Raw genomic sequence first — 24,622 nt, 5'->3', positions numbered from 1 at the left:
CTCTTTTGTTTGTATTTCATTCTGACTTGTGCGAATCACTTCAGGAGAATAATCTCAGTAATTTTATGGTAATGTATTTTTTTTAAAGCAAAATATATAATTTTTATACCGAAATTCTGCAAACCCTGCATGAATTTGGTTATAGATTATAGAACCATTGATACCTGAACGAATAAGAAGTATTTATTTATTTATTTATGGAACAAGGACAAAAGTACACTTGAAAGTTCTTACACTAGACACAATTACACTTTAATTATTTAATGAGTCACGCGTGCACACCATTTATACATTTCGGCAGATACAGTATTTTTCGTGTTTATAGAAGGGACAAAAATACATCTAAAAGTTCACACGCTGGACACAATTATACTTCAATCATTTAACGCCACCACAAACCGATGGTCGGAAGGATAAATGTGTCCGTCGGAATGTATAAATAATGTACACGCGTGATTTATTAAATGATTGAAGTGTAATCGTGTCCAGCGTATAAATTTTTAGGTGTATTTTTATCCCTTCTTCCTTTATTTTTTTATGTATTGTACTAAAAGGAGAAAAAATATTTTTGTATCTCAATTATAACATCATATTTACAGGTACAATATTAATTTTTAAAGATTATTTTTTATTTTGATACACATAAAAATTAATAGTTCACAGTTCACAAAATTAACAACAACAAAAATTATTAGTTTAATAAAAAATTATTCAATTATAGTTACAAAAAAAATTGAATACTAGGATTAAGGGAGCGCAGAACAAGGTAGAGTTGGCGCAAGAGGGGGACAGGGAGTAGTGGAGCACGATCGAATGCTGAAGGTGGAACAGACTTGGCGCCGGCAGGATTACTGCGCAACGGAGGCTTTGACGTTACGACGGTTGCTGCGCAACAGAAGAGAAGGAAGATGCGACGCCTCGACGGTGGCTTCCAAGTTCGCAATTGCGTCAGCGGCGATATTAGGCAGTGGTTGGACGGAAGTGACGAAGGAGCAAGAGCTCGGACTGGCTGAGTGTGAAAGAGGCAGGAGCGTGTTTTGGTTAAGGGCAGAGGCTTAGGACTGAGACTGGTAAGGGTTACCTCCCGTGCCTAATGTGCTACAAATCAGCGCCCTCTAAACTTAATTCAAAAAATCGGCTGGGTTACGGTTCGGTTGACTGACCAGTTTTCAGCCGATTTAACAGTTTAAAAATGGTTTTTAAATCTCCAATTTTAGCATTTAACCAATTCGTTTTTTTTTTTTTCGATTTACGATTGAACCGATTCGACCAACCAATTCGAATCGATTTTCATAACCTTGCATATTGTGGATGATTAGAATTGCAATGTAGTACTATTTTAATATTTTCTTTTTATAATATTACGAAACTACCAAGAACTAATTTAATTCATTACAAATTTAAACTTTGGTTGACTAACAAATTGGTACATTAAATCTCAATATGTCCCCTAAATTTAGTCCGATACTCAAAATGACCTCCACAATTTTGTTGGCCCCAATTAGAATCCCCAAATTTACAATCGTGGCTCCGGCTTATCCCTGCGATCATCTCCGTCACCGGAATGCTGATATGACCTAATTGCATGACACGGTAGACACTACTTAAATGACGACATATTGGTTTCGCGCCCAAACCCTTTGGAAACCACGTCGTTTCAGTTTTTTTTTTTTTGTTAAAACTCTCTTTCTTTCCACTACAACGATCATAAGTTGTAAAACATCAAGAAAACCCTTACACTACCTAGTTTCCAAAGGATTTGGGCGCGAAACCAATGCGTCGTCGTTTAAATAGTGTCCACCATGTCATACAATTGCGCCAGATCAGCATTCCAGTGATGGAGATGATCGCAGAGGCAAGCCGGAGTTACGATTGCAAATTTGGGGGTTTTAGTTGGGGCCAACAAAATTACGAGGGGGTCATTCTAAGTATCGGGTCAAATTTTAAGGGCCAAATTGAGATTTAACTCTATATAAATTCAAACTCCAAATACTCTGAATGAGCTGATAATTTGATCGACTCAAATTGATTTGTAATATACTTCTATAGTTTTATTGATCAAACTAACCCATAAAATTATTATACAAAAGATTTTAAAAAGAGGGAAAAAATCTTTTTCTTAATATATAAAAGTAGATGAATAAATTTATCCCCATCACTTTTAAGACATGTTTCTCCTCCTATTAATGCCATGTCAATAACGTTGCTTACTTGGCAAAATTTTAGAATCAACTACTCAATTTTTGTCAAATCACCTATTATTTCCAAATCAACAAAAAAAATATACAAAATAATAAAAAATACCAATAATTAATATCTAATCAAATTTATAATCTACAAAGACAATAAATCCATATTCCTATATTTATTATATCTTACCGTTATAGACAATACAATAAATTTATAATCCCCAATAATTAATTTCTATAAATATTATTAATCATAATAAATTTTACGTTACACTTATTCAAATTGCATACTATTCATTCAAATAACATCAAATTTAACAAAAAATTATTTTCGAACTGCACAACATCTTAAACTTACTCAATGGAGTATCATTCTTTAGACAATATTACCAAACAAACAGACAATTGGTTTATCAAAATTTGCATGGTTCGTCTATGAAAAATATTAACAACCACAAATAAAGAGGAACCTCTTTGTTTAGAAATGATTATATTAGATAAAAAGGAGACAACTACATTTGTGGCACATGTAATCAAACACCACAATATCCAACAATAAGGTAACTCTATATACTTTTCATAATCCCATCTATCAAATTATTAGTCACTAACCCAATATTTATTTCAGATCAAAGTGCTACAATAATTTTTGTACTATTTGATGACGAAGAAAAAAAATTGTTGGGTACAACTGCTTCAAATATAATGACACTCCAGAAAAATAATGATATTGAAACGCCACCCCAATTGAAAAATTTGTGCAACCTTATACTTAAATTTGAAGCCAAAGTAAATGATTTTAATCTCAAAACAGATTGTCAACAATATACTGTTACCAAGACATTTGTTCCAATCAAAAACATCGAACCTCAACACCCATTCTAACAAATAAAACAGGTAATATTCCAAAAAAAATCACTTATTCAAGACATCATTTTTATTTTTAATTTAAATTATTCATTGATTATAGGAACCAATTTCGCCAACACTAATATCATCAGATGTAGATTACATACCCATCAAGAGATTAAGGAGAAAGAAAATCATACAAATTCAAGACACGTCTTCAGAAGAAGAACATACATGCAAAAGATGAAATAAACATAATAGAAAATGCATACAACTCAACAATTCATAAAGAAAATGACTTTCCAAGAACTAGGGGTGTGCATGGCCCGGCCCGGCCCGAAGGCCCGACCTGCCCCAGAACACTTTAGGGGCTATTTTTGTGTGATTTCACTAGGTTTAGGGCCGGGTAAGGGTCTTAAAAATAGACTCGGTCATTATTTCGGGTCGGGTCCGGACCATGGCTCGGATCACCCGAAGTCGGCCCAGTGGCTCGGTCATCATACACAATTAATATTTTGTGTTATTAGTGATGGATGATGGCTATTTTTATGTGAAATTTAAGTATTGTAAACCTTAATATTTTGTGTTATTAGTTATTATAAGACTATAAGTTAATATTTTATGTTTAAAATGCATAAGATTTTAGATTAATGCATAATATTGTGTTATTTGTATTGATTTAAATATTTGGTGTTATTAGACAATATTAGTATTGATTATGGTTATGCTTTAATTTTAGAGAAGAGTTGGTTCTTGTTATATTTTTCTAAGTGAATTTTACCATGTCAAATAATGGTTGGAGTCTTGGAAATTTGGATATTTTCATATGCTAGATTGTAAGAAGGTATCAAAGTAATGCAATGTTGACGGTTCGGTTTTCACCCGATTTTTACCCAGTACAATCGTGGCCCGAAAGTGTATAGGTTTCATCGGGTTTAGAGCCGGATTCGGGTCTAATAAATAGGCCCGGTATATATTTTGGATCGGGTCTGGGTCACATCAAACCCGATTTCACCCGATCCATGCACACCCCTACCAAGAACCTATTACAGAAAGAAGAAAGCAACAATTCTAACAACAACCAATAAAAAAAAAAGATGATAAACGCCACATAAAAAGACTAAGTTCATCAACTAAAACAAATGCAAAAATTAAACTACCAAATAAAAATATCACTTTGTACAATTCCAACATCCAAATCTTTTGTATTACAAATTATTTTAAATAAAATACCTTTTAAATTTAACTTTAATTTTTACATATTTAATTTAATTCTACAAAATATAACAATTTTTAATATTTATTATATACAATCGTTAATTTACTGTCCCGCGCATAGCGCGAGTCTCTTTCTAGTTTCACTAATGGACGAAAAGCGTTAGACTGCTGGCCACTTGGCCCATATAAACTAAAATTGTTGGCCCTCAAATTTTTCTCGACATATAAACAACGAAACTAAAAAATGAGAAATGTGAAAAACATACAATATATATCTGAAGATTATGCAGAAAAAAGACAAGTGCCACCACAGCTTGGTGGATAGAATAATTACAAAACATTTTGTGCTACAACATTTACAAATTGCCTTAAGAATTCAAGCTATAAATCTTTTTTCTTAAAAAAAATTAAGAATAGTGATAACATCACTCTAATTTAATATAATAACCTCTCTTTTCAATTTTCACTTTCACCCACCTTTTTTTACCCTATGATGACATTGCTTAGCTGAATTTTCTTGGGACACTGGTATGATGCTAATTGCTAGTGTCCCAAGAAAAGCATCAGACTTGACACATTGTGTTTTAGTACATTTCAGCCCATCAAAAATAGTGCAGCAGAGCTTCATGAAGAGGCTGAAGCAACATGGAAGTGCATGCAATGTCACTGCTGTGATGATGCTTGAATTATGGACGTAAGAGATGGATGAAGGCGAGCCCTTCTTATTGAGCGTGCATCACTTCTTCCTTCGGCATATTCTTCCCCCAGCGGCCACCTCGGCCGCAAATCATACTGAAATGAATCACAGTTGAAAGAATCAGTGATTGAGGAAACAAGCATAACATGAAGCAACAGATGAAAATTCTGACACTAAATGTTAACTTTTTACTATTACCTCGTCAACATCTAGGAGGTTCATTTAAAAACAGCCTAGATCCTCACATTTGCTTAGTAGGACAAAGAATGAATTGAATACGGAATATAATAAGACAACGGCAGCAAAAGCAACTCAAGTTTGTAATCCATGAGAGCATATAAAACAGATCACTCAGAAATGAATTCAACATTTTCTATGAGCTGGGCTACAATAATCGATCATATTGATTCTGTAAAATACCATTAACTATAATCTTTTCCCCTAAATGAATCATAGCATCCAAATCCATTGAGTCATGATAGGAAAGCAAATTGTTTAGATAAGAAAACACACCACAAAGTTTTCAGGTTCTTCTGCAGGTGGAGGAGGGTCATATCTTCCCATGCGGAAGTGCTCAATGCCAGTCCAAGCTACCATTACACCTATCCAGTTCAACAAAAAGCTTAAAATAAATAAATAAAAGCTATCTTTCATGCATCAACAAAAGATAACAACCTAATTTGCTTTTTTGAGAACTTTGACTACTTGCTACTAATAGCAACTAAAAAACTATATTATTACCATTGTCAGTACAAAGCCGGGGAGGAGGGCATACAAGTTGCAAGCCATTCTTCTTCACAACCATATCAAGCCGAGATCGAACATAATAATTTGATGCAACGCCACCAGAGATAATCTGCAATAGATGGCATAAAATATAAAGTCATTTAGATTTTCCGATGTAAAATAAATAGAAAAGGAAGGATTGATGTTATTTGAAAGAAAGAAACTACTCAGACTTCAAACTACCAGGTGTCTTATAGAAGGCTCCATCTTCAATCCCCACTGGATCGCACGTTCACACCTTTCCTCAAGATGTAACACTGCAATTCGCTGACCACATGTAGAAATAAGACATCAATTAGACACAAATTAAAGATGATCAAGACAGAGCAGATGCAGTAATTTCTCATTATCTAGACCTGATACGAAAGACAGGTCTCGCATGCCATAATGTACAAAACCTACAAAAACATAACCAACCTGAAAAGCAGCAGCAATATCAGCCCGGGCCAATCGATCTTCTTTACTTGCAGAAGAAATAGGGATCTTGGCATCACTGCAAAAAAGCCCATAGCCTATATCCTCATATGTACATAACAATAAATTTAAAGATGTTTGCATAATTTATCACTACTACACAAAAATGCTTTTGCAACATGCAATATCTTTCTTTTATTATCTGACTACATGAAGCTAACACTAACAGAATGTGGAAATCAGTCTTTTATTTATTGATAAAAGAAGAATATCAGCCAGCCAGAGAGGAAATACACAAGTATACGGGAGAACAGGAGATCCTCCTTACATGAGCAAAGCCAAACAAAAGTAAAGCTATAAAAGAAGCACATCAGAAACCAGTCACTTACTCAACTTCAAAGCAGAAATCTTTTATATAGTATGGTAAACAAATATAACAGAGCACATGCAATGATATAAAGGATAGATTATCCAGCTTCTACTAGGTTTATGAGTTATGACCTAGCTCCCCCTGTAATTTTTATAAAATAAAAAATATAATAGAAACAGCAGAAAATACTTACGTACATCTTTTTGGATTCGATTGCCAACCTTACTTGGGTTTTTAGACCAGCATAGGAGAAGTTGCAATCTTTGTGCTGCTTCATTGGAACCTAAAATAAAAATAGGAGTGAACTTAAAATCTCCACTAGAAGCATAACAACCACCAGAGTCATGTCAGATGGGAAAACCAAGAAGGGTGGAATATAATATTCTAAGAATACTTACTGAAAAGTTTACTGATTTGGCATTCCCCTCCTTAGCAAGCTCCTCTATAGCAGGACCACCACTTCTCCTCAAATCAAGTCCAAGCCATTTGGCTGTCTTGTCATATGCTTCACCAATTGCATCATCTATTGTTGTTCCAAGTTGTACATATTGCCCAAGATCACGAGCTAGAATGAGTAGATTATGTCCCCCTACAAAACAGTATATGCCATCATCATCAGAGAAGATAGTCACATGTAATAGTCAGCACTGACGACATCAAATCATATGTTTGCAATGCATTGAAATGTTCCAATTAAAGAATCTATACAAGGACCATCTACATTTATAAAAATAAGCAAAAATTCAAACATTTGACTTGAATGTACAATTATGTAAACAAAATTTTGGTGCTTGTTTGGGAGGGCAATGGAGGAACACAAATTGTTGAGAGAAGAATGGAAGTTAAATATGAAAACTATACATATCCTCTACAGGACAAGTTATGGACAAAGATAATACGAAACAATAATTAAGGAGAAAGGTTCCAATAGCCAACAAAAATCACCACAAAAGGGAATAAGAACATTTTTAGCATGAGCTTGTACTCTAGCTAAGTCAAAATAGTAAACTTTTCACATCATTAAGCTGTTGGGTACTTCAGTGAAAACCCAATATAACTATATAAGTTTTACATCACTGCCCAAAGAGTGTTTCCATCACCCAGAGAAGAAAAATGAAATTAGATCAACTGTATGGAAGAAAACCATCATTTATCAATAAATGAAAAAGAGAACTCAGAACAGGAACAACTTAATATTACCTGATATTAGTAGGGCTATGAAAGGAAACTGTAAATCTTTCTCGGTTAACCTGAAACAAAACGATATGTATGCCTCACAAAGAAAGACAAAAATATTCTATGGGATATTACAAACGTGCAATCAAATTCAGAAGCCAAAACAACATGAACATACAGATAGTTAGTTGCCATCCCAGATATTGCAAGCATGCCTCTGAATTACTTTTGCAGAAAATACATATTCATTAAAAAGCTATTATATATGTACCTGGCTACTAGAGCATGTGCTTCCATGTGATGTATGCCAATAATTGGTAACTTAAAGGACCCAGCAATTTGTCGAGCCTTCTGCACTCCAACTACATAGTGTAAGAAGAATTGTTGAGCATTCCATGGAAGCACTAGCCAGAAAAGTGAAACTTAACATAACACTAACCAGGCAGTACGTTGCTTAATACATAGAAGCCATTCCATGGCATATATAATGAAATACATTGAAATTAAATATAATGTATTACCACGAAGGCAAAGACTTAAACCAGGACCAATAGTAACAGCAACTGCAGTAAGATCCTTCTCAGTCATGTAAGCTTTATCAAGAGCTTCTTGCACAACCTATAATAAATAAGCAAAAAGATTTTGTCTATGTCAATTCCAGATCAATCACTAAGTGAACCATTCATAGTAAATCAAGTTCCGTTCCTGTACCTGGTCAATAACCTGCGAGTGAGCCTCTTCTGCCATTTTTGGAGCGACACCTCCATATTTCGCTAGCAGATCTGCCTTAACTATGAAAATTCAAATAGTTAGAGAGAAAGATAAGTTTGTTAAAGCTAATAAGTGAAGAGCAGAAATTTTTAACAAAAAATAATAAAATGAGATATTATCACCTAATGTTAACTGCTAATCATGACACAAGTGGTTAACATTTAACACTGCACAATGTTCTTGTCAATCAAGTAAATTCCATGAATAATATACTGATGTAAATTATGTGATTAATGCAAATTGGCATTAACTTAACCACAAAATAGAATTTGTTAACCAGATGTAAAGCAGGTATAAAACGTTGGTTTGAGAATGCATAAAAGTTTATTGGAAGACAAGACAATACCTGAGAAGACACCACTTGACTCAGAATTTCACCGTTGCTTCTCACCTGAAACCACACAAACCATAAGAATGGCAATATAAAAATAATCAGAAATCAACAAATAAAAAGAAGGTTAATTTAATCCTTATAATCAGCACTAGCTTTATATTGATCTCGTTGTATTATGATGGCATCAAATTTCGTTCAAGGGCAGGCATATATTTCAACAACAACCATAATAGTTCAAACATTAATCTTCATCACCAAAATAAAGCATACCATTTTTTGGCCAGGGTACCTCAAATTAGTTATAGTGGTTCAAGTGGTCATTTAAAATATTACAAAAAGGATAAATAATACATTTTTTTTTAAAAAAAATCTTTTTTTTTTATCTTAACCACACGTATCTTTTATTTACTCTTGAAACACTTCAAAAAATAATAATAATAATAATAATAACTTGAGGGGCCAAAAATAAAATAAAAAGTAGTAAACTTTTTAAGGCGGAGAACATATTTAACAAAAAGAAAGAGAGAAAAATACATACAACGGCGGCGGCAGTATCGTCGCAGCTGGTTTCAATGCCCAAAACGACAAAGTGGTTGTCGCGTTTTGGGGTTGGGTTTTGGAGCTCCTTTATGGAAGAATTAGAATAAGAAGAGCATGTTAGGGAGGAGGAGGAGGAGAAGATGGTTCGGGAAGAAAGAGTGGGGAAGAATTGGAATTGGGTTCTGCGGAAATTGGCGGCAAAAAGAGAAGGTTTTGGGAGGAGAAGGTTAAGGCGCGAAAATGCCGATGGAGAAGCCATTGGCACTGCTTGTCTGCTTCTGGTTCTACTGATTACTGGCACAGAGGAAGCGGACCAAGCTTAACAAGATTGGGAACGAGTAACGACTAACGTTGTAGAAAGTAGAAACGTACCATTTTTGGAGAATTAATTTGGGCCAAAGACCCAACTAAATATTTTTGATAAACTTTATCATGGGTCATCAATGTACCAAAAATATCTTGATATATTTCAAAACACTAAGCCCAATCCTAGTGCTACCATCATCAGAGCTAAAATCCTAGAATTAGAAATCAGAGAAGCAATGCAAATAAAGGAGCAGCTCAAAACCAAGTTGGGTTGGTCTAGTGGTTAGCTCACTAGTCCGCTTAAGCAAGTGTCAGGGGTTCGAATCCCGCCTTGTGTATGCAGCAACTCATTGGCCAGCGGCAAACCCTTAAATGGAGCTCAGTACCGCGACGGATTAGTCCTTAACCTGCCGGGTTGGGGGATACCGTGGGAAACCAAAAAAAATGAGCAGCTCAGACAAAACCAGAATAGGAGTATTACTGGAGACCTCCACCGGAGAACTGGCTGAAGGCCAACGTAGATGCTGCGTATAGACTATCGACGGTGGAGGGAGCAACTACAGTAGTGATTCGGGATAACTCAGGTCGACTGTTAACAGGAGAATCAATGAGAATCAGAGCTTCTTTGTTTGTCGACCAAGGCGCTACGATGGACAGAACGTTTCTGAATTTTTAAATCCCTCCGGCTAACATGACCGCATTCGAGAAGTACGAAAATGTTTATTTTGCTGTTTGACACTCTCATAGTACCATTATCCGTGAAATTGATGAAAAGAGATCCAAAACATCTTAGCAAGTTAAAAAGAATTGGCATTGGCTTAGACATTGCAATAGTAGATGGTTGTTAGCTTTGTTGAGAGAAAGAGACTTGAACTTGCTAGTCAAAACAATAGTGAAGGGACAAGTTCTTTGAGTATATTTTGGCAAACACCGCAATATGTGCCCATTGGAGTCGCATAGGATTTTGTATATGTTGCACAAATGGAGTTTTTCTCATCACAAACACTTGATGGATTTCAAAGTATAGGGATAGGGTTGTTGATGCCTTCTTCGGCAGTTGGTAGTAATGTTGTCAACATTGTTTTGACAATAGTAATGAAGATTACTTCAGAACATGGACAACCTGGTTGGATTTCACCAAATCTAAATGAGGGTCATTTGGACATGTTTTTCTTCATGTGTGCTTTTTTCACATCTATTAACTTGATTGTATATATTATATCTGCTAGAAAATATAAGGAAACAGCATGGGAGAAAAGAGAAGCAAACAATGAGGAAGTTGTTATTTAGGTTGAGATTAGAGTAACATATTTTTTTTAAGTTATTGGTTGAATAGCATGCGAGTTAGTCAGGCAAAAAAATATAGCAATGTGCCATGAGACTTCAGCATTTGTTTACTAGTTTCTTTCTTATAAATAAAAATATGACCAAGAAAAATGGGGGTAAAAATACCTCTAAAGCCATCTCATTGTAGAGGCAAAAATGTAAGAAGAAAAATGCAACATACCAATATGCTTATTTTAGCACTTTGAACTAATTCTTGTTAATCGACGGAAACATTGTTAACATAATTAATTTGCACATTTGAAAATGTTTCAGGAATTAACTTGTCCACTTTAACTTAAGAAGCTTCTTCATTTAAGATTGACTACAGAAACATAAGGTCTCACAACATTGATATTCTATAGTTTTTCAAACATTTAAACTCAGAAATATAAATATGTTTGAAATATGCTAACAATAAAGAAGTAGCAATCTACTTATTACATACATGTTCTGCACAGAACTAACTACATGTTTTGTGTGCTGCACACATTTTTTCATAGTTAAAGCACAAGGACATGTAAAAGGACATGTAAACCCTTTTATGAATGATTTCAATGAAACTAACCAAAAATTCAATGTCACTCTTAGAAGCTATTTAAAGGAATGAGGATTGCATTGAAGATTTAATCATTTTGCAATCTTGGCAGTCAGTTCTCTCACCAACTTTGCGGCTACCATGGCAGTCATACCGTCAACTGTATCACGTTGCGGATTGAATTCAACCACGTCTGCGGCAACAATGTCGCCTTGAAGGTTGTGTAGGATGTTGAGAACATCGCGGAAAGAGAGACCTCCCGGTTCGATGTGAGACACTCCAGGAGCAAAAGCAGGATCAAGACAATCCACATCTATTGAGACATATACACCTTTCACACCTTCACCAAGTTTCTGCAAAATGAAAATCTCTGTTTTAAAACCAAGGAACACCAAATTGCAAAATATCTTGTACAGTTTTTGATGAATAATATCATTTTGCAGCTTGGAATTCGGAAACATCCATTTGAAACAGAAATCCAAAGAAGTTCATTCAATCAACAGTAGTAATCATTGTAAGGTACCAAAGTATATGTCTTTGCAATTGCATCAAAATTACAATAAGATCTAGAAACACTGCATGAAATATGGTGTATAGTTGTGCGTGTATGTGTGTAAAGTCTTAAGGGGAAAAGAAATAAGAGAAATAAAGGTGGAGAGAGAGAGAGAGAGAGAGGGAGAGACCAGGTTTTCTAAATATTCACGATCTCTTGAAAATGTTCGCATTTCATATTGCTCAACCCCGAATTTGTTGCCTTGTTCGCGCCCTTCTGTTGTTATTGATCTTATACCAACCTGAAATAAATTGAGGAATGTATTGCTAAGAATAAACCATGGAGGAAGATTGAAAATTCACCACCATGAGTAAAGAAAAATCAGCCATTATAATATCATGAAGAAATCAAGTTAGTGACAAAAACAAATTAACAAAATTATTCTGATGAAGACGGTCAATATAAGTGCTTAAATGAGATGACAATAATACAATATGACCATAGACAATAACAATGGATTATATTTTGAAAATGCACAATCAACTTATAATGTTTGGATATAAATGCTATAAAAAATATAGTTAGAATATAAAAATAATTAATTGCCTGCAATAGTCGCCTGGCATAACCACCCTCCATGATTCGAGCAAAAGACGAAGCATGTGAATACTTGTTTCCTTCAAAACAATGATAGATATCAGGATGTGCATCAAGATGAAGAATATCAACTGGTCCTCCAAGTTTTTCAGAGACGGCTCGAACAACTGGATATGATATTGAGTGATCGCCACCTAAAACTAAGGGTCGTAATGGAGGCTGGAAGAATGTAGAAAACATGAGAATCAAGCTTCATCTAGTTCATACAGCATGATAACTTGTGATAGTAGATCTGATTCTACAAAGCATAATTTATACCTATATTTATACATTTTGCACTCACATTTTTTAGAATTTGTACACATAAATAAATAAAATTTATTTGTTAAAAATAATTTAGTATTTATACTAATCAAATGATGGCAAAAAAATATTAAAAATTGTTGGCCCCAAAAATTTCTCTTATAGAATTATTACTAAGTACTAACCAATTTGGGTTAGTCGAATAGTTAACTCACTCGTCGGCTTAAGTGTGTTTGAGTCTCGCCTTATGCATGCAACAATTCATTGGTCAGTGATAGACCCTTAAATGAAACTCAGATTCGCGACGTATTAGTCATTGTCCTATCGGATTGGGGATATCATGGGCAACCAATAAAAGAAAAAAATTATAGAATTACTTGAATACTAGATATTGTCAATGTAAATTATTAATAAAGTAAAAAATAAAATTTAAAGGTGCATGCAACAACCTATTGGCCAGCGACAGACCCTTAAATAGAGCTCAGATTCGCGACAGATTAGTCATTGACCTGTTGGGTTGGGGGATACCGTGGAAAACAAAAAAAAAATTATTCTTGATCTAAAACTACTTATATTAAACCAATGTTTTGATTGACAAAGATATACTTTAGGAAAGAATTTTAATAGAAGTTTGTGTTGTATCTAATTTATGTATTTCATTTTGAATTGGTGACAAAGATTTTTTTATTATTCCATCATTGTTTCTACTGAAGAAAAGAATTCCTTGCTAAGCAAGGATCAAAATCCAAACTCTTGGTATCTTTGCACTGTGTCACAAGTTGAAGAAGTGAAATGTATTTTAAGATTGTTGCCAATGTGGCTATGTACAGTCTTTCCCTGTGCCATCTTCATACAAATACAAGTACTTTCTTTATTTGTCGAGCAAGGCGCTGGACAGAACGTTCCTGAATTTTTAAATCCCTCCGGCCAACATGACCGCATTGGAGAAGTACGAAAATGTTTATTTTGCTGTTTGACACTCTCATAGTACCATTATCCGTGAAATTGATGAAAAGAGATCCAAAACATCTTAGCAAGTTAAAAAGAATTGGCATTGGCTTAGACATTGCAATAGTAGATAATTGTTGGCTTTGTTGAGAGAAAGAGACTTGAACTTGCTAGTCAAAGCAATAGTGAAGAGACAAGTTCTTTGAGTATATTTTGGCAAACACCGCAATATGTGCTCATTGGAGTCGCATAGGCTTTTGTATATGTTGCACAAATGGAGTTTTTCTCATCACAAACACCTGATGGATTTCAAAGTATAGGGATAGGGTTGTTGATCCTTCTTCGGCAGTTGGTAGTAATGTTGCCAACATTGTTTTGACAATAGTAATGAAGATTACTTCAGAATCTGGACAACCTGGTTGGATTTCACCAAATCTAAATGAGGGTCATTTGGACATGTTTTTCTTCTTGTGTGCTTTGTTTTTTCACGTCCATTAACTTGATTGTATATATTATATCTGCTAGAAAATATAAGGAAACAGCATGGTAGAAAAGAGAAGCAAACAATGAGGAAGTTGTTATTTAGGTTGAGATTAGAGTAACAAATTTTCTTTTAAGTTATTGGTTGAATAACATGTGAGTTAGTTAGGCAAGAAAATATAGCAATGTGCCATGAGACTTCAGCATTGTTTACTAGTTTCTTTCATTGTAGAGGCAAAAATGTAAGAAGAAAAATGCAACATACCAATATGCCTATTTTAGCACTTTGAACTAATTCTTGTTAATTGACGGAAACATTGTTTAACATAGTTAATTTGCACATTTGAAAATGTTTAAGGAATTAACTTCTCCACTTTAACTTAAGAAGCTTCTTCATTTAAGATTGACTACAGAAACATAAGGTCTCACAACATTGATATTCTATAGTTTTTCAAACATTTAAACTCAGAAATATAAATATGTTTGAAATATGCTAACAATAAAGAAGTAGCAATCTATTTATTACATACATGTTCTGCACAGAACTAACTACATGTATTGTGTGTTGCACACATTTTTTCATAGTTAAAGCACAAGGACATGTAAACCCTTTTATGAATGATTTCAATGAAACTAACCGAAAATTCAATGTCACTCTTAGAAGCTATTTAAAGGAATGAGGATTGCATTGCAGATTTAATCATTTTGCAATCTTGGCAGTCAGTTCTCTCACCAACTTTGCGGCTACCATGGCAGTCATACCGTCAACTGTATCACGTTGCGGATTGAATTCAACCACGTCTGCGGCAACAATGTCGCCTTGAAGGTTGTGTAGGATGTTGAGAACATCGCGGAAAGAGAGACCTCCCGGTTCGATGTGAGACACTCCAGGAGCAAAAGCAGGATCAAGACAATCCACATCTATTGAGACATATACACCTTTCACACCTTCACCAAGTTTCTGCAAAATGAAAACCTCTGTTTTAAAACCAAGGAACACCAAATTGCAAAATATCTTGTAAAGTTTTTGATGAATAATATCATTTTGCAGCTTGGAATTCGGAAACATCCATTTGAAACAGAAATCTCAAGAAGTTCATTCAATCAACAGTAGTAATCATTGTAAGGTACCAAGGTATATGTCTTTGCAATTGCATCAAAATTACAATAAGATCTAGAAACACTGCATGAAATATGGTGTATAGTTGTGCGTGTATGTGTGTAAAGTCTTAAAGGGAAAAGAAATAAGAGAAATAAAGGTGGGGAGAGAGAGAGAGAGAGAGAGAGAGAGAGAGAGAGAGAGAGAGAGAGAGAGACCAGGTTTTCTAAATATTCACGATCTCTTGAAAATGTTCGCATTTCATATTGCTCAACCCCGAATTTGTTGCCTTGTTCGCGCCCTTCTGTTGTTATTGATCTTATACCAACCTGAAATAAATTGAGGAATGTATTGCTAAGAATACATGATACATGATGAAAACCATGGAGGAAGATTGAAAATTCATCACCATCAGTAAAGAAAAATCAGTCATTATAATATCATGAAGAAATCAAGTTAGCGACAAAAACAAATTAACAAAATTATTCTGATGAAGACGGTCAATATAAGTGCTTAAATGAGATGACAATAATACAATATGACCATAGACAATAACAATGGATTATATTTTGAAAATGCACAATCAACTTATAATGTTTGGATATAAATGCTATAAAAAATATAGTTAAAATATAAAAATAAATAATTGCCTGCAATAGTCGCCTGGCATAACCACCCTCCATGATTCGAGCAAAAGACGAAGCATGCGAATACTTGTTTCCTTCAAAACAATGATAGATATCAGGATGTGCATCAAGATGAAGAATATCAACTGGTCCTCCAAGTTTTTCAGAGACGGCTCGAACAACTGGATATGATATTGAGTGATCGCCACCTAAAACTAAGGGTCGTAATGGAGCCTGGAAGAATATAGAAAACATGAGAATCAAGCTTCATCTAGTTCATACAGCATGATAACTTGTGATAGTAGATCTGATTCTACAAAGCATAATTATTTATTGTTCCAATCTAAGTGAAGTTAGAATAAATTGAACATATGAAAATCAGGGGCTACCAAGGAGTTGATCTCACAAATCATCATGTAAATGGATCCTTCCCTACTTGTGTTCACCCATTTTAGATGATTCATTTTCCCCCCTTGATGACAATGATTCCAATATGAATACCATAGTTTAAGACTTATAAGCTAACAGCATGGCAGTTACTTCTGGATTCATACATGAATAGCCCGAGTGAAGCAATTGCAGGAAGAAAAAAATAGCAAGCGTCAATTAGCCTGAATTGCACTCACATTTTACAATTTGGTTAATCAACAAATTTCAATGCAAAATCCTGATATAAAACAAGTGGAGAAAATCTCTCATTGGATTAAACAAAAAAGAAAAGAATAGGCTCAATTGGATGTTATACTAAGTTTAAGTTTATTAAATAAGAAAAAAAAATATAATACTGTGATCGTGTTCAGAGCAGAACTTCACAGATCAGTACGTTACCTCCTCCATCACTAGCTTCACAGATTCACTGATGACATTCATCAATCTGTCATCATCTACTCCACAATCTCGAATTTCTTGGACAGGGACATCACCAACGTCAGTAAGCACTCGTGGATCATCTAATACCTTTCCTGCAAAGCCAGAACCAAGCCACCTCAAGCTCATCATTATCAAACAAAGTTTCAGCAAGAAGTGTGAAGGCACTGAGCAGAATGAAAGTGAGTCATATCCCATTAAATAAATTGCTTCCAATGACCATTTTAGCTTCACATGTAATGAATTGTAGAAATGAAGGTTACATTCATGGCACAAAGAACCAGAAGAAGAGGGAACTCATGCCTATGTTGATTGGAAATTCTAAATCCTAACATAAAATGTCCAATTTAACAACCTAAGAAATAATATCAACAATTACAAAGTTAGAGGAGAGATTTGAATTCTTGAGTATTTCTACTACCAAGATTTCATGCAAAAAATGATTTACAATTTGAAGATGCATTTACGATGCAAAATTTAGGCTGGTGAAAGAAAACCCTTCTAGAAGACTTCTATCATCTGTGGAAAAACCAACACTTACCTTCTTCGGTTGAAGAGTTTGTGCTACCACACCAAATGGCCTCCCTAATGCGAGGAGGTGCAAAGGCAGGCCCTTGAAGGAATGACGAATTATGTCCCAAAGGAACACCAAGAAGAGATGGACACGCTATAGCCCCTCCTAGAGCACGCACGAGTTCTCCCTGGAGAAGAAACAAAGCAACTTTCTGTTTAAATTACCTTCTTGTAAAGCTTATAATGAAAATGACCCATATAAAACACAGCACCAAGTAACAAAAAGACAACACTGAAAATTACAGATAAAAGCAAAGATGGCATGCCTTAAGCTTTGCTCTTTCGCGAATAAGTGTGAGGGAAGCTTCTATCACACGGTTTTGACCTTTCTCTAGCATGGCAGTAGATACATTTGAAGCATTTAGTCTCTGCAAGTAATGGATGCCTTTACGTGCTATACCTGACATGCTGCATTGAAATCCCAAAACAATCGATATTTATAATTACAGGCCAGAGAATTCTATCCAACTCATTTACATCAAGACGAATGATCTATGTTTGAAGTAAATTGTGATCTAATCACTTGAGCTTATCCTCGACGACATTACAAAAGGCAAAGCCAACACAAGCATTTGTTTGAACCCTGGCGTATGCCAAGCAAAGCAACTTAACCTCGTTTTAAATCATTGTCAGCAATTGCAATTGTGGCCACAGTACTAGTTATAGAACAGTCACTGCAGCCATATTGCAACAACAGTTGCAGCTACAACAACCCCCATTTATCAAGTTAGTAGCAATGGCAATGAGCTCAAGACAACGGACAACCACAAAAGCATTCATAATAACAACTTAAAATGCTATATCAAAACATGCCATCTAAGAAGGGGGAAAACAGATTATTAATTCTTTAAAAATAAATAAATAAATAAATCAGAAAATGCAAAAAAGCTATCAAAAACAACAATTGATCATAGCATGTCAGAACAACTTCCGTTGCTTGTAGCAATCAAACTGCCAAAAGTTCAACTACTATGAGGAATACTCAAGTATTTTTTGCTTCATTATAATTCCTAACAAAAAGGAGCTAGCAAACCAAAACATCAAAAATTGTGGGAACACCCAGAATCAAGGATTGTTAAAGTTTCAAGCTTTACAAACCCAAATGAAAAAAAAAAAATTCCCTCCTTTCCTTTCTTTCCACATGATCCAAACAGGGAAAACAGCTGAAGGTAGTGTTGCAACAAAAGCGTACCTTGGAAGCTTGAAAGAACAACGAGAAAACCCAATGAAGATGATGAGAAAGAGAAAGCGAAGTGTGGTGCCGCTTTAATAATATAATTTGCTTCTGCTTCGTTTTCTGAATGCTGCGGCGCTGAAAAGATACGTCACTTGATAATGTTTAATATACAAAAAGTATTCCCCTTTTCCCAAAATTTCAATGGTGTGGATCGCCAAAGTTGCAGAACAAAAATGGAAAAGAGAAATGCCTTGTCGCCTACTATAAAACGCACATGATTTGATATTATCTTTTTGGAAAATTGAAAAAATAGTTAACTTAATATATGAAGTTATTTAAAAAAAAAAACTATTATTTCTAACCTTGAAACTTTAAAACAGTGATATATTTAATTATGAGTAAACGGAATTAGTTTTGTATAATTTTTATGTGATAAAATTACTCAAATATTAAATTTATTTATTTGTAATTTTGTTGATATTCTAAGTTTTTATGAGGTAAAAATGACGATTTTTTATTTTTATGAATACAAAATTAATTTTATTTATTTATGAGTAAATTTGTTATAGTTTTAATTTGAGTAAAATTTCACTTTAAATTTCTGATTATTTATATATAGGAAAAGTATAGGGTACCAATGTATTATCTGCCAATTTATTATCAATAATAATTAATTATTATATTTTAAACACATATATAAAAAGACACATCTAAAAAATATATCTATAAAGACACTTCTATTAAATATAATCATAAAAAATATATTTTTATTAGATACATTCATAAAGATACTTTTATTAAATATAATTATAAATAAAAATTAGTAGAAATTGACAAAAATGCTATTTAACGGTACCGTTATATATGACAATTCGTCCTCTCACAAAAGTTGTCGTTACAACGGTTTCTAACCAATTGATTTGTTAGACAATTTGTCTCCTTAGTTAATCTCTCCGTGAATTCTTAATGAAAAAATTGTATGTATATTGTTTATTCTGAATATGTCAGTACTCAATATACTATTTGATTGGGCACATTATCTCTTGTACACTCATCAAAATGTACGCATATTAGAGCAAAGATGAAACAATGTGTTTCAACTTGTGAATGTTAACCTCTTTTCTATGCATGAAACATTTTCACTTCTCACTTTTCTTCTCACTCATAATTACAGAAAATTCTAAGCAAAGCATACTTGGAGCCAGAGTATCGCCACAAAGACAGAGTGACTAAACACGTGACAATGATCACTTGACGGCGATGTCGCGGTGAACAGAAACACTAGCGACGATAAATTCTATTTCTATATGATTAAACTTGTGTTCTATTTGATTGAATTTGTGCTCCTACATTATATTGTCTCTGTTTTTATTGCATATAAATAATTCTTATGGTTAGTTTGTTTTAATTTTTAATAATGGACCAATTTTTTGGATATGATCTATTCAACGACATTTAAGTCACAAAATTAATCAATCAAATTGAAGTTGGAATATTGCATATCCAAACTTTGGTCTAGCTTTTTGTGATACTGTAGTTTGCTTCTCAAAACTAATGGGAATCATCCATAGAGCATATTTCACGAAAGAGATCATTCAGATAAAAACGCATAAAACGTCTTTTTTTAAAGATATTTTTTTGTTGTGTTTTAATTAGTTTTTGTATAATTTATTCGGTGTTCTTCATTACATATTACTAAATTCCTCAAAAAATTTTCTTTCCATAAACAATAAAAAATATTTAATTTGGACTAAAATAAAAAAAGTAATAAATTAACTATTAAATTTTTTTAAAAAAGTATTTACATAAAAAAAATATATCACATTCATATATATATATATAACAAACTCTTAAAATTTTTATAAATAAAAAAATAATTAATTTATATTTGTACAATATATAAAATAATTATTATATTATTATTATATTATATATTAAGATTCACTAATTTTAATTTTTTTATTTTTAATATAAGCATTAGAAATAAATAAAATTTTTATAACTAAATATAATGTAACAAAATATATATAATATTAATTAGTTCTTAAAAAATTCTAAAAAAATAGTTTCTTTCATTTTAGTAAAATAACTATTTATTAAGGTAGACAAATTAATTATTTTCTTCTCATATATAGTTTTTTTAAGACATAAAAGTAATTAATTAGGATATTGGTTAAGATAATTAAAGTCACTATTTCATTAAATTTTTAATTTAAAGAAAAATCCTAGTTAATTTTGGTATAGAAATTTTAAATTTGAAAAAATTGATAAAAATTATGTTAAATTTTGATTTATTTGATTCTCATTTAAATTAATCACTACATAAGTTAAAGTTCTGTTTTGAAGTTATATTCGAGCTTTAATCTGATTTTTAAAGTTTTAATTTACTTAGTTTGATTTTTTAACTTAGGTATCCGTGACTCATATTAGGGTTTTAAGTGTTTAGTTGAAAAAAAATAAGGTAAAAAAATTCAATTGTCAAATAGTCGCTAGAATGTATAATGTAACAGTCGTTAGTCTATCTCAGCATGTCGTTAACGATTTTGTGAGACAGTGACAAAAATAAGATTAGGAACCAATGTGAGTCATAACTATTAAGTTGGGAGACTAAATTGAGTAAATCGAAATTTTTGAAATTAGATTGAAACATAGTTGTTAGAACCGAACCAGTGATTGAACCGGTCAAGCTACTGGTTCACTGATTTATTAGTTCAACCGATAAATTACTGGTTGAACCGATAAAACCGGTCTCATGTAAATATAAAATATAAAATAGTTAAAAACATAAAATTAAAATTTGAAATACATATCTTCACTAACATTTTATGAAGAATCAAGTCTCAACTTCTAAAAATAACTAATATAAAAAATCATAAAATTTTAATACTACAATAGTATCTTATTTTGACACAATAAAAAATAATTAATTCACAAAGCCTATCATCTAACTATAATATCAGTAGATTTTAACACTAACATCAAAACAAATAACCTTAATCACAATACTAGCAATAAAATAGATCAAGTAAATTAATAAATCTTTAGTGAAATTTTTATTTATATTAATAATGGTATATAATTAAAATATAATTAATTTTAAAAATAGAAAAAATAAAAATTAAATTAAATTAGATATTTATGTATACTATATAATTAGTATTTGTCAAATGTAATACTTAGAAGTGCAATAGGCAATGGCTAAGTGGCAAGTAGAGGTTGTTTTTGCTCCAAGGTTCTTGGTTCGAAACCTTGCGGAGATATTTTAAAAATTTTTTCAAGCAGACCAGTTTGCACGAGTTTTTACCGGTTCATACCGGTTTTATTCCTTAAACGGTCTAAGGAGTAAACCGATCCAGTTTTTCGGTTTTTACAACTATGGATTTAAATACGAACATAATTTCAGAGACCAATAAGTATTATCTCTTTGTTGACAATTAAGTTGTTTTAATGGTAATTAAGATCTAATAATAGTTTATAATAAAAGAAGCATTCTTTTGCAACAATGAACCTATAGTAGTAGTTAGGGGTGTTCATAAATTAGATCATATCCATATAAATCCACAGTATTTATTCGTATCTGATCTGTAATTTGAGGATATAATCTGATCTGTAAGATGATCGGATTGGATCGAATCGGATCCACACTCTAATCAGATAGAAGTAAATATGTTTACAAAAGTAAACAAAAAAATTATTGACTTTTTTTATAAAAATAAAAATTTTTAATATTTTTTATTTTATGGATATATTTGATATCTGATCCAAACATAAAAAGTGTGAATATCAAATTTGATCAAATGAGTTTAGTGCAGATTGGATTGAAATTTCAGCCATATCCCATCTATAAACACCCCTAGCAATAATAACTAAAAAATTATAATGATTATATTTTTAACTAAGAGGAAGTGCAAAAAAAGGTACTAAATACAAGAATATTTAATCAAATATTAAAAGAAAATTTTACTTTAAAACAGTTAGACTTTTTTTTGCTCATATATATATATATATATATATATATATATATATATATATATATAATGTAATGTAATAATAATAATAATATGATAATTGTTTTATATATCACACAAATATAAACGTTTTTTTCTATGATCTTAATAAATGTTATCGATTTTTGTAGTGTTAGCTCTCATATTATCAATTTGATTCATATATAATTCGGATGATAAATTATTTGGTGACGTGCTTTCTTTTTTACTGTATTATTATTATTATTATTATTATTATTATTATTATTATTATTATTATTATTATTATTATTATTATTATTATTATTATTATTATTATTATTATTATTATTATTATTATGTACATTAAAAAATAACAGACCAAATTATTGCCATAACATAATAGAAGTATGGAAGTTTATCATTCTTTTCTAATGGAGGAAACAAAATTCTTTTCAATAGTTTATTTAACGTTTAGTAAAATAAAAATAAATTTTATTAGAATAAATTTTAGTACGAGTTTAATATTTTTATTCATCATAAAATATTTATAGAATTACTTGTAGATAAATTTTGAAAAAAAAATATGATTTTTAATTTTATTTTTAAATAAACTTTATTTTTAATTTTAAAATAAATTTTATTTTTAATTTTTAATAATATTAATTTTTTACCGTATATAATTATTCAATTATTTTTTAATTATATATAAATAAATTACTCTCAATAAGACTTTTTTGTGTTATTCAATTATCTTTTTTTAAAAATAATTAATTATTAAAATAATTAAACTTTTCACAAAAAAAATAATAAAAAAATTATGAACGAAAAAAATTAACTATCTTGATAATTTTTTGTATTTTTATTCATATTTTAATTATAAACATAAATATAATTTAATTATATTATTTATGAAATGTGACTATAGATATAGATAAAATTTAGTTATATTACTTATATATAGTTTCATTGTATTGTATTGCTTATAAAGTTAGATTATAATTATGACAATAGAATTGTTCTTGTATTTTTATATGTGTGACTAATTGGTGGTGTTAAAACATTACTCTTAATTATAAATAAAGTTTATAATTTAAAAAATCAAAGACTCAATTAAAAAGATACAAAAAAATAATGTTAAAATATTCTAACTCTTTAAAATAAAAATATTCGAAATTCAATTAAAAATTATTTAAAATTTAAACTCAATAAAAATTTATATTCAATGTGTTTTTTATTAAATATATTTAATAACCTATTATATCATATTGGTTGAAATTAGTTTTTATAATATTAATTTTTTAATAACACTTTATTAGAAAAAATCATCTTTTCAAAATTTTTTAAAAACTAATTAATATTATATATATTTTGTTACATTACATCTTGTTATAAAAAATTTATTTATTTCTAATACTTATATTAAAAATAAAAACAAAATTTAAATTACTAAATTTTAATCTATAATATAATAATAATAATAATAATAATAATAATATAGTAATTATTTTATATATTATACGAATAAAAATTTATTATTTTTTTATTTATAAAAATTTTAAGAGCTTGTTATATATATATATATATATATATATATATATATATATATATATATATATATATATATATATATTATGAATGTGATATATTTTTAAAATTATCCTTCGAACCAAAATACCCTTCTCCTTTCTTTACTAAAATACTCAATTTCTATTCTTCTTTTTTTTTTTTTTCTATCGCACCAGCATATCTTCTTCTTTTTCTTCTTCTTCAACTAGAATTTCAACCGCAGCAATAAAAATTCAACTAACAAATATCAAAGAATCAAAACACAATTCATTTCAACTAGCAACAGTAAAAGAGAAGAAGAAAAAAAAGAAACCATCACCATCTCTTTCAACTCCGAAAAACAACAACAAAAATAGAACAGAAGTAGAAGAATCAACAACAATAGAATTAGAAGCAGAAAAATAAAATTAGAAT

General features: G+C 31.4%; 3 protein-coding genes and 2 pseudogenes across 3 annotated transcripts; 2 read left to right on the top strand and 3 right to left on the bottom strand.

The window, feature by feature from the left end:
• Positions 1 to 4,508: 4,508 nt before the first annotated feature.
• Positions 4,509 to 10,270, bottom strand: GCP1 (glycoprotease 1). The gene is made up of 14 exons (XM_016328677.3): positions 10,104 to 10,270; positions 9,343 to 9,904; positions 8,817 to 8,861; positions 8,411 to 8,485; positions 8,221 to 8,317; positions 7,971 to 8,061; positions 7,724 to 7,773; positions 6,922 to 7,112; positions 6,721 to 6,806; positions 6,157 to 6,232; positions 5,923 to 6,006; positions 5,695 to 5,809; positions 5,467 to 5,555; positions 4,509 to 5,048 (listed from the first exon to the last, which is right to left on the bottom strand). Exons 2-14 carry the CDS (start codon positions 9,601 to 9,603, stop codon positions 4,920 to 4,922), a joined length of 1,389 nt encoding a protein of 462 aa, XP_016184163.1. The 5' UTR covers positions 9,604 to 9,904; positions 10,104 to 10,270; the 3' UTR covers positions 4,509 to 4,919.
• On the top strand, positions 10,258 to 10,940 carry LOC107627803 (protein NRT1/ PTR FAMILY 7.3 pseudogene; annotated as a pseudogene).
• A 624-nt stretch (positions 10,941 to 11,564) lies between these two features.
• On the bottom strand, positions 11,565 to 12,846 carry LOC107625932 (arginase 1, mitochondrial-like). Its single transcript, XM_016328676.3, has 3 exons — positions 12,611 to 12,846; positions 12,195 to 12,305; positions 11,565 to 11,864 (listed from the first exon to the last, which is right to left on the bottom strand). The coding sequence occupies exons 1-3, from the start codon at positions 12,839 to 12,841 to the stop codon at positions 11,604 to 11,606; spliced, it is 603 nt and encodes a 200-aa protein (XP_016184162.1). The 5' UTR covers positions 12,842 to 12,846; the 3' UTR covers positions 11,565 to 11,603.
• A 398-nt stretch (positions 12,847 to 13,244) lies between these two features.
• On the top strand, positions 13,245 to 14,402 carry LOC107627802 (protein NRT1/ PTR FAMILY 7.3 pseudogene; annotated as a pseudogene).
• Positions 14,403 to 14,790: 388 nt separating this feature from the next.
• Positions 14,791 to 18,967, bottom strand: LOC107625931 (arginase 1, mitochondrial). Its single transcript, XM_016328675.3, has 7 exons — positions 18,690 to 18,967; positions 17,764 to 17,905; positions 17,466 to 17,625; positions 16,886 to 17,019; positions 16,082 to 16,291; positions 15,650 to 15,760; positions 14,791 to 15,293 (listed from the first exon to the last, which is right to left on the bottom strand). The coding sequence occupies exons 2-7, from the start codon at positions 17,902 to 17,904 to the stop codon at positions 15,033 to 15,035; spliced, it is 1,017 nt and encodes a 338-aa protein (XP_016184161.1). The 5' UTR covers position 17,905; positions 18,690 to 18,967; the 3' UTR covers positions 14,791 to 15,032.
• Between the last annotated feature and the right edge of the window lie 5,655 nt (positions 18,968 to 24,622).

This window comes from Arachis ipaensis, chromosome B2 (genome assembly GCF_059453495.1).
Source record: "Arachis ipaensis isolate K30076 ecotype BB chromosome B2, ASM5945349v1, whole genome shotgun sequence".
NCBI lineage: Eukaryota > Viridiplantae > Streptophyta > Magnoliopsida > Fabales > Fabaceae > Arachis > Arachis ipaensis.
Note: the sequence above shows the minus strand (reverse complement) of the source record. Positions and strands in the feature narration are given on the sequence as shown.

Bases quoted from the DNA above. Each gene is read 5' to 3' on its own strand.
- GCP1 (XM_016328677.3), bottom strand. From the start codon at position 9,603: ATGGCTTCTCCATCGGCATTTTCGCGCCTTAACCTTCTCCTCCCAAAA. The intron at 8,486-8,816 runs GTATTGTCTTGT...TTCATAGTTAAG, and splicing joins GTCAAGTGGTGTCTTCTCAG to GCAGATCTGCTAGCGAAATA. The intron at 6,807-6,921 runs GTAAGTATTCTT...TTTTTATTTTAG, and splicing joins CCAAATCAGTAAACTTTTCA to GTTCCAATGAAGCAGCACAA.
- LOC107625932 (XM_016328676.3), bottom strand. From the start codon at position 12,841: ATGTTTTCTACATTCTTCCAGCCTCCATTACGACCCTTAGTTTTAGGT. The intron at 12,306-12,610 runs GCAATTAATTAT...AATTTATTTCAG, and splicing joins ATGCCAGGCGACTATTGCAG to GTTGGTATAAGATCAATAAC. The intron at 11,865-12,194 runs GTCTCTCCCTCT...TTCATTTTGCAG, and splicing joins GTGAATATTTAGAAAACCTG to AAACTTGGTGAAGGTGTGAA.
- LOC107625931 (XM_016328675.3), bottom strand. From the start codon at position 17,904: ATGTCAGGTATAGCACGTAAAGGCATCCATTACTTGCAGAGACTAAAT. The intron at 17,626-17,763 runs GCATGCCATCTT...TTTCTTCTCCAG, and splicing joins GCGAAAGAGCAAAGCTTAAG to GGAGAACTCGTGCGTGCTCT. The intron at 17,020-17,465 runs GTAAGTGTTGGT...CTGGCTTTGCAG, and splicing joins AAACTCTTCAACCGAAGAAG to GAAAGGTATTAGATGATCCA.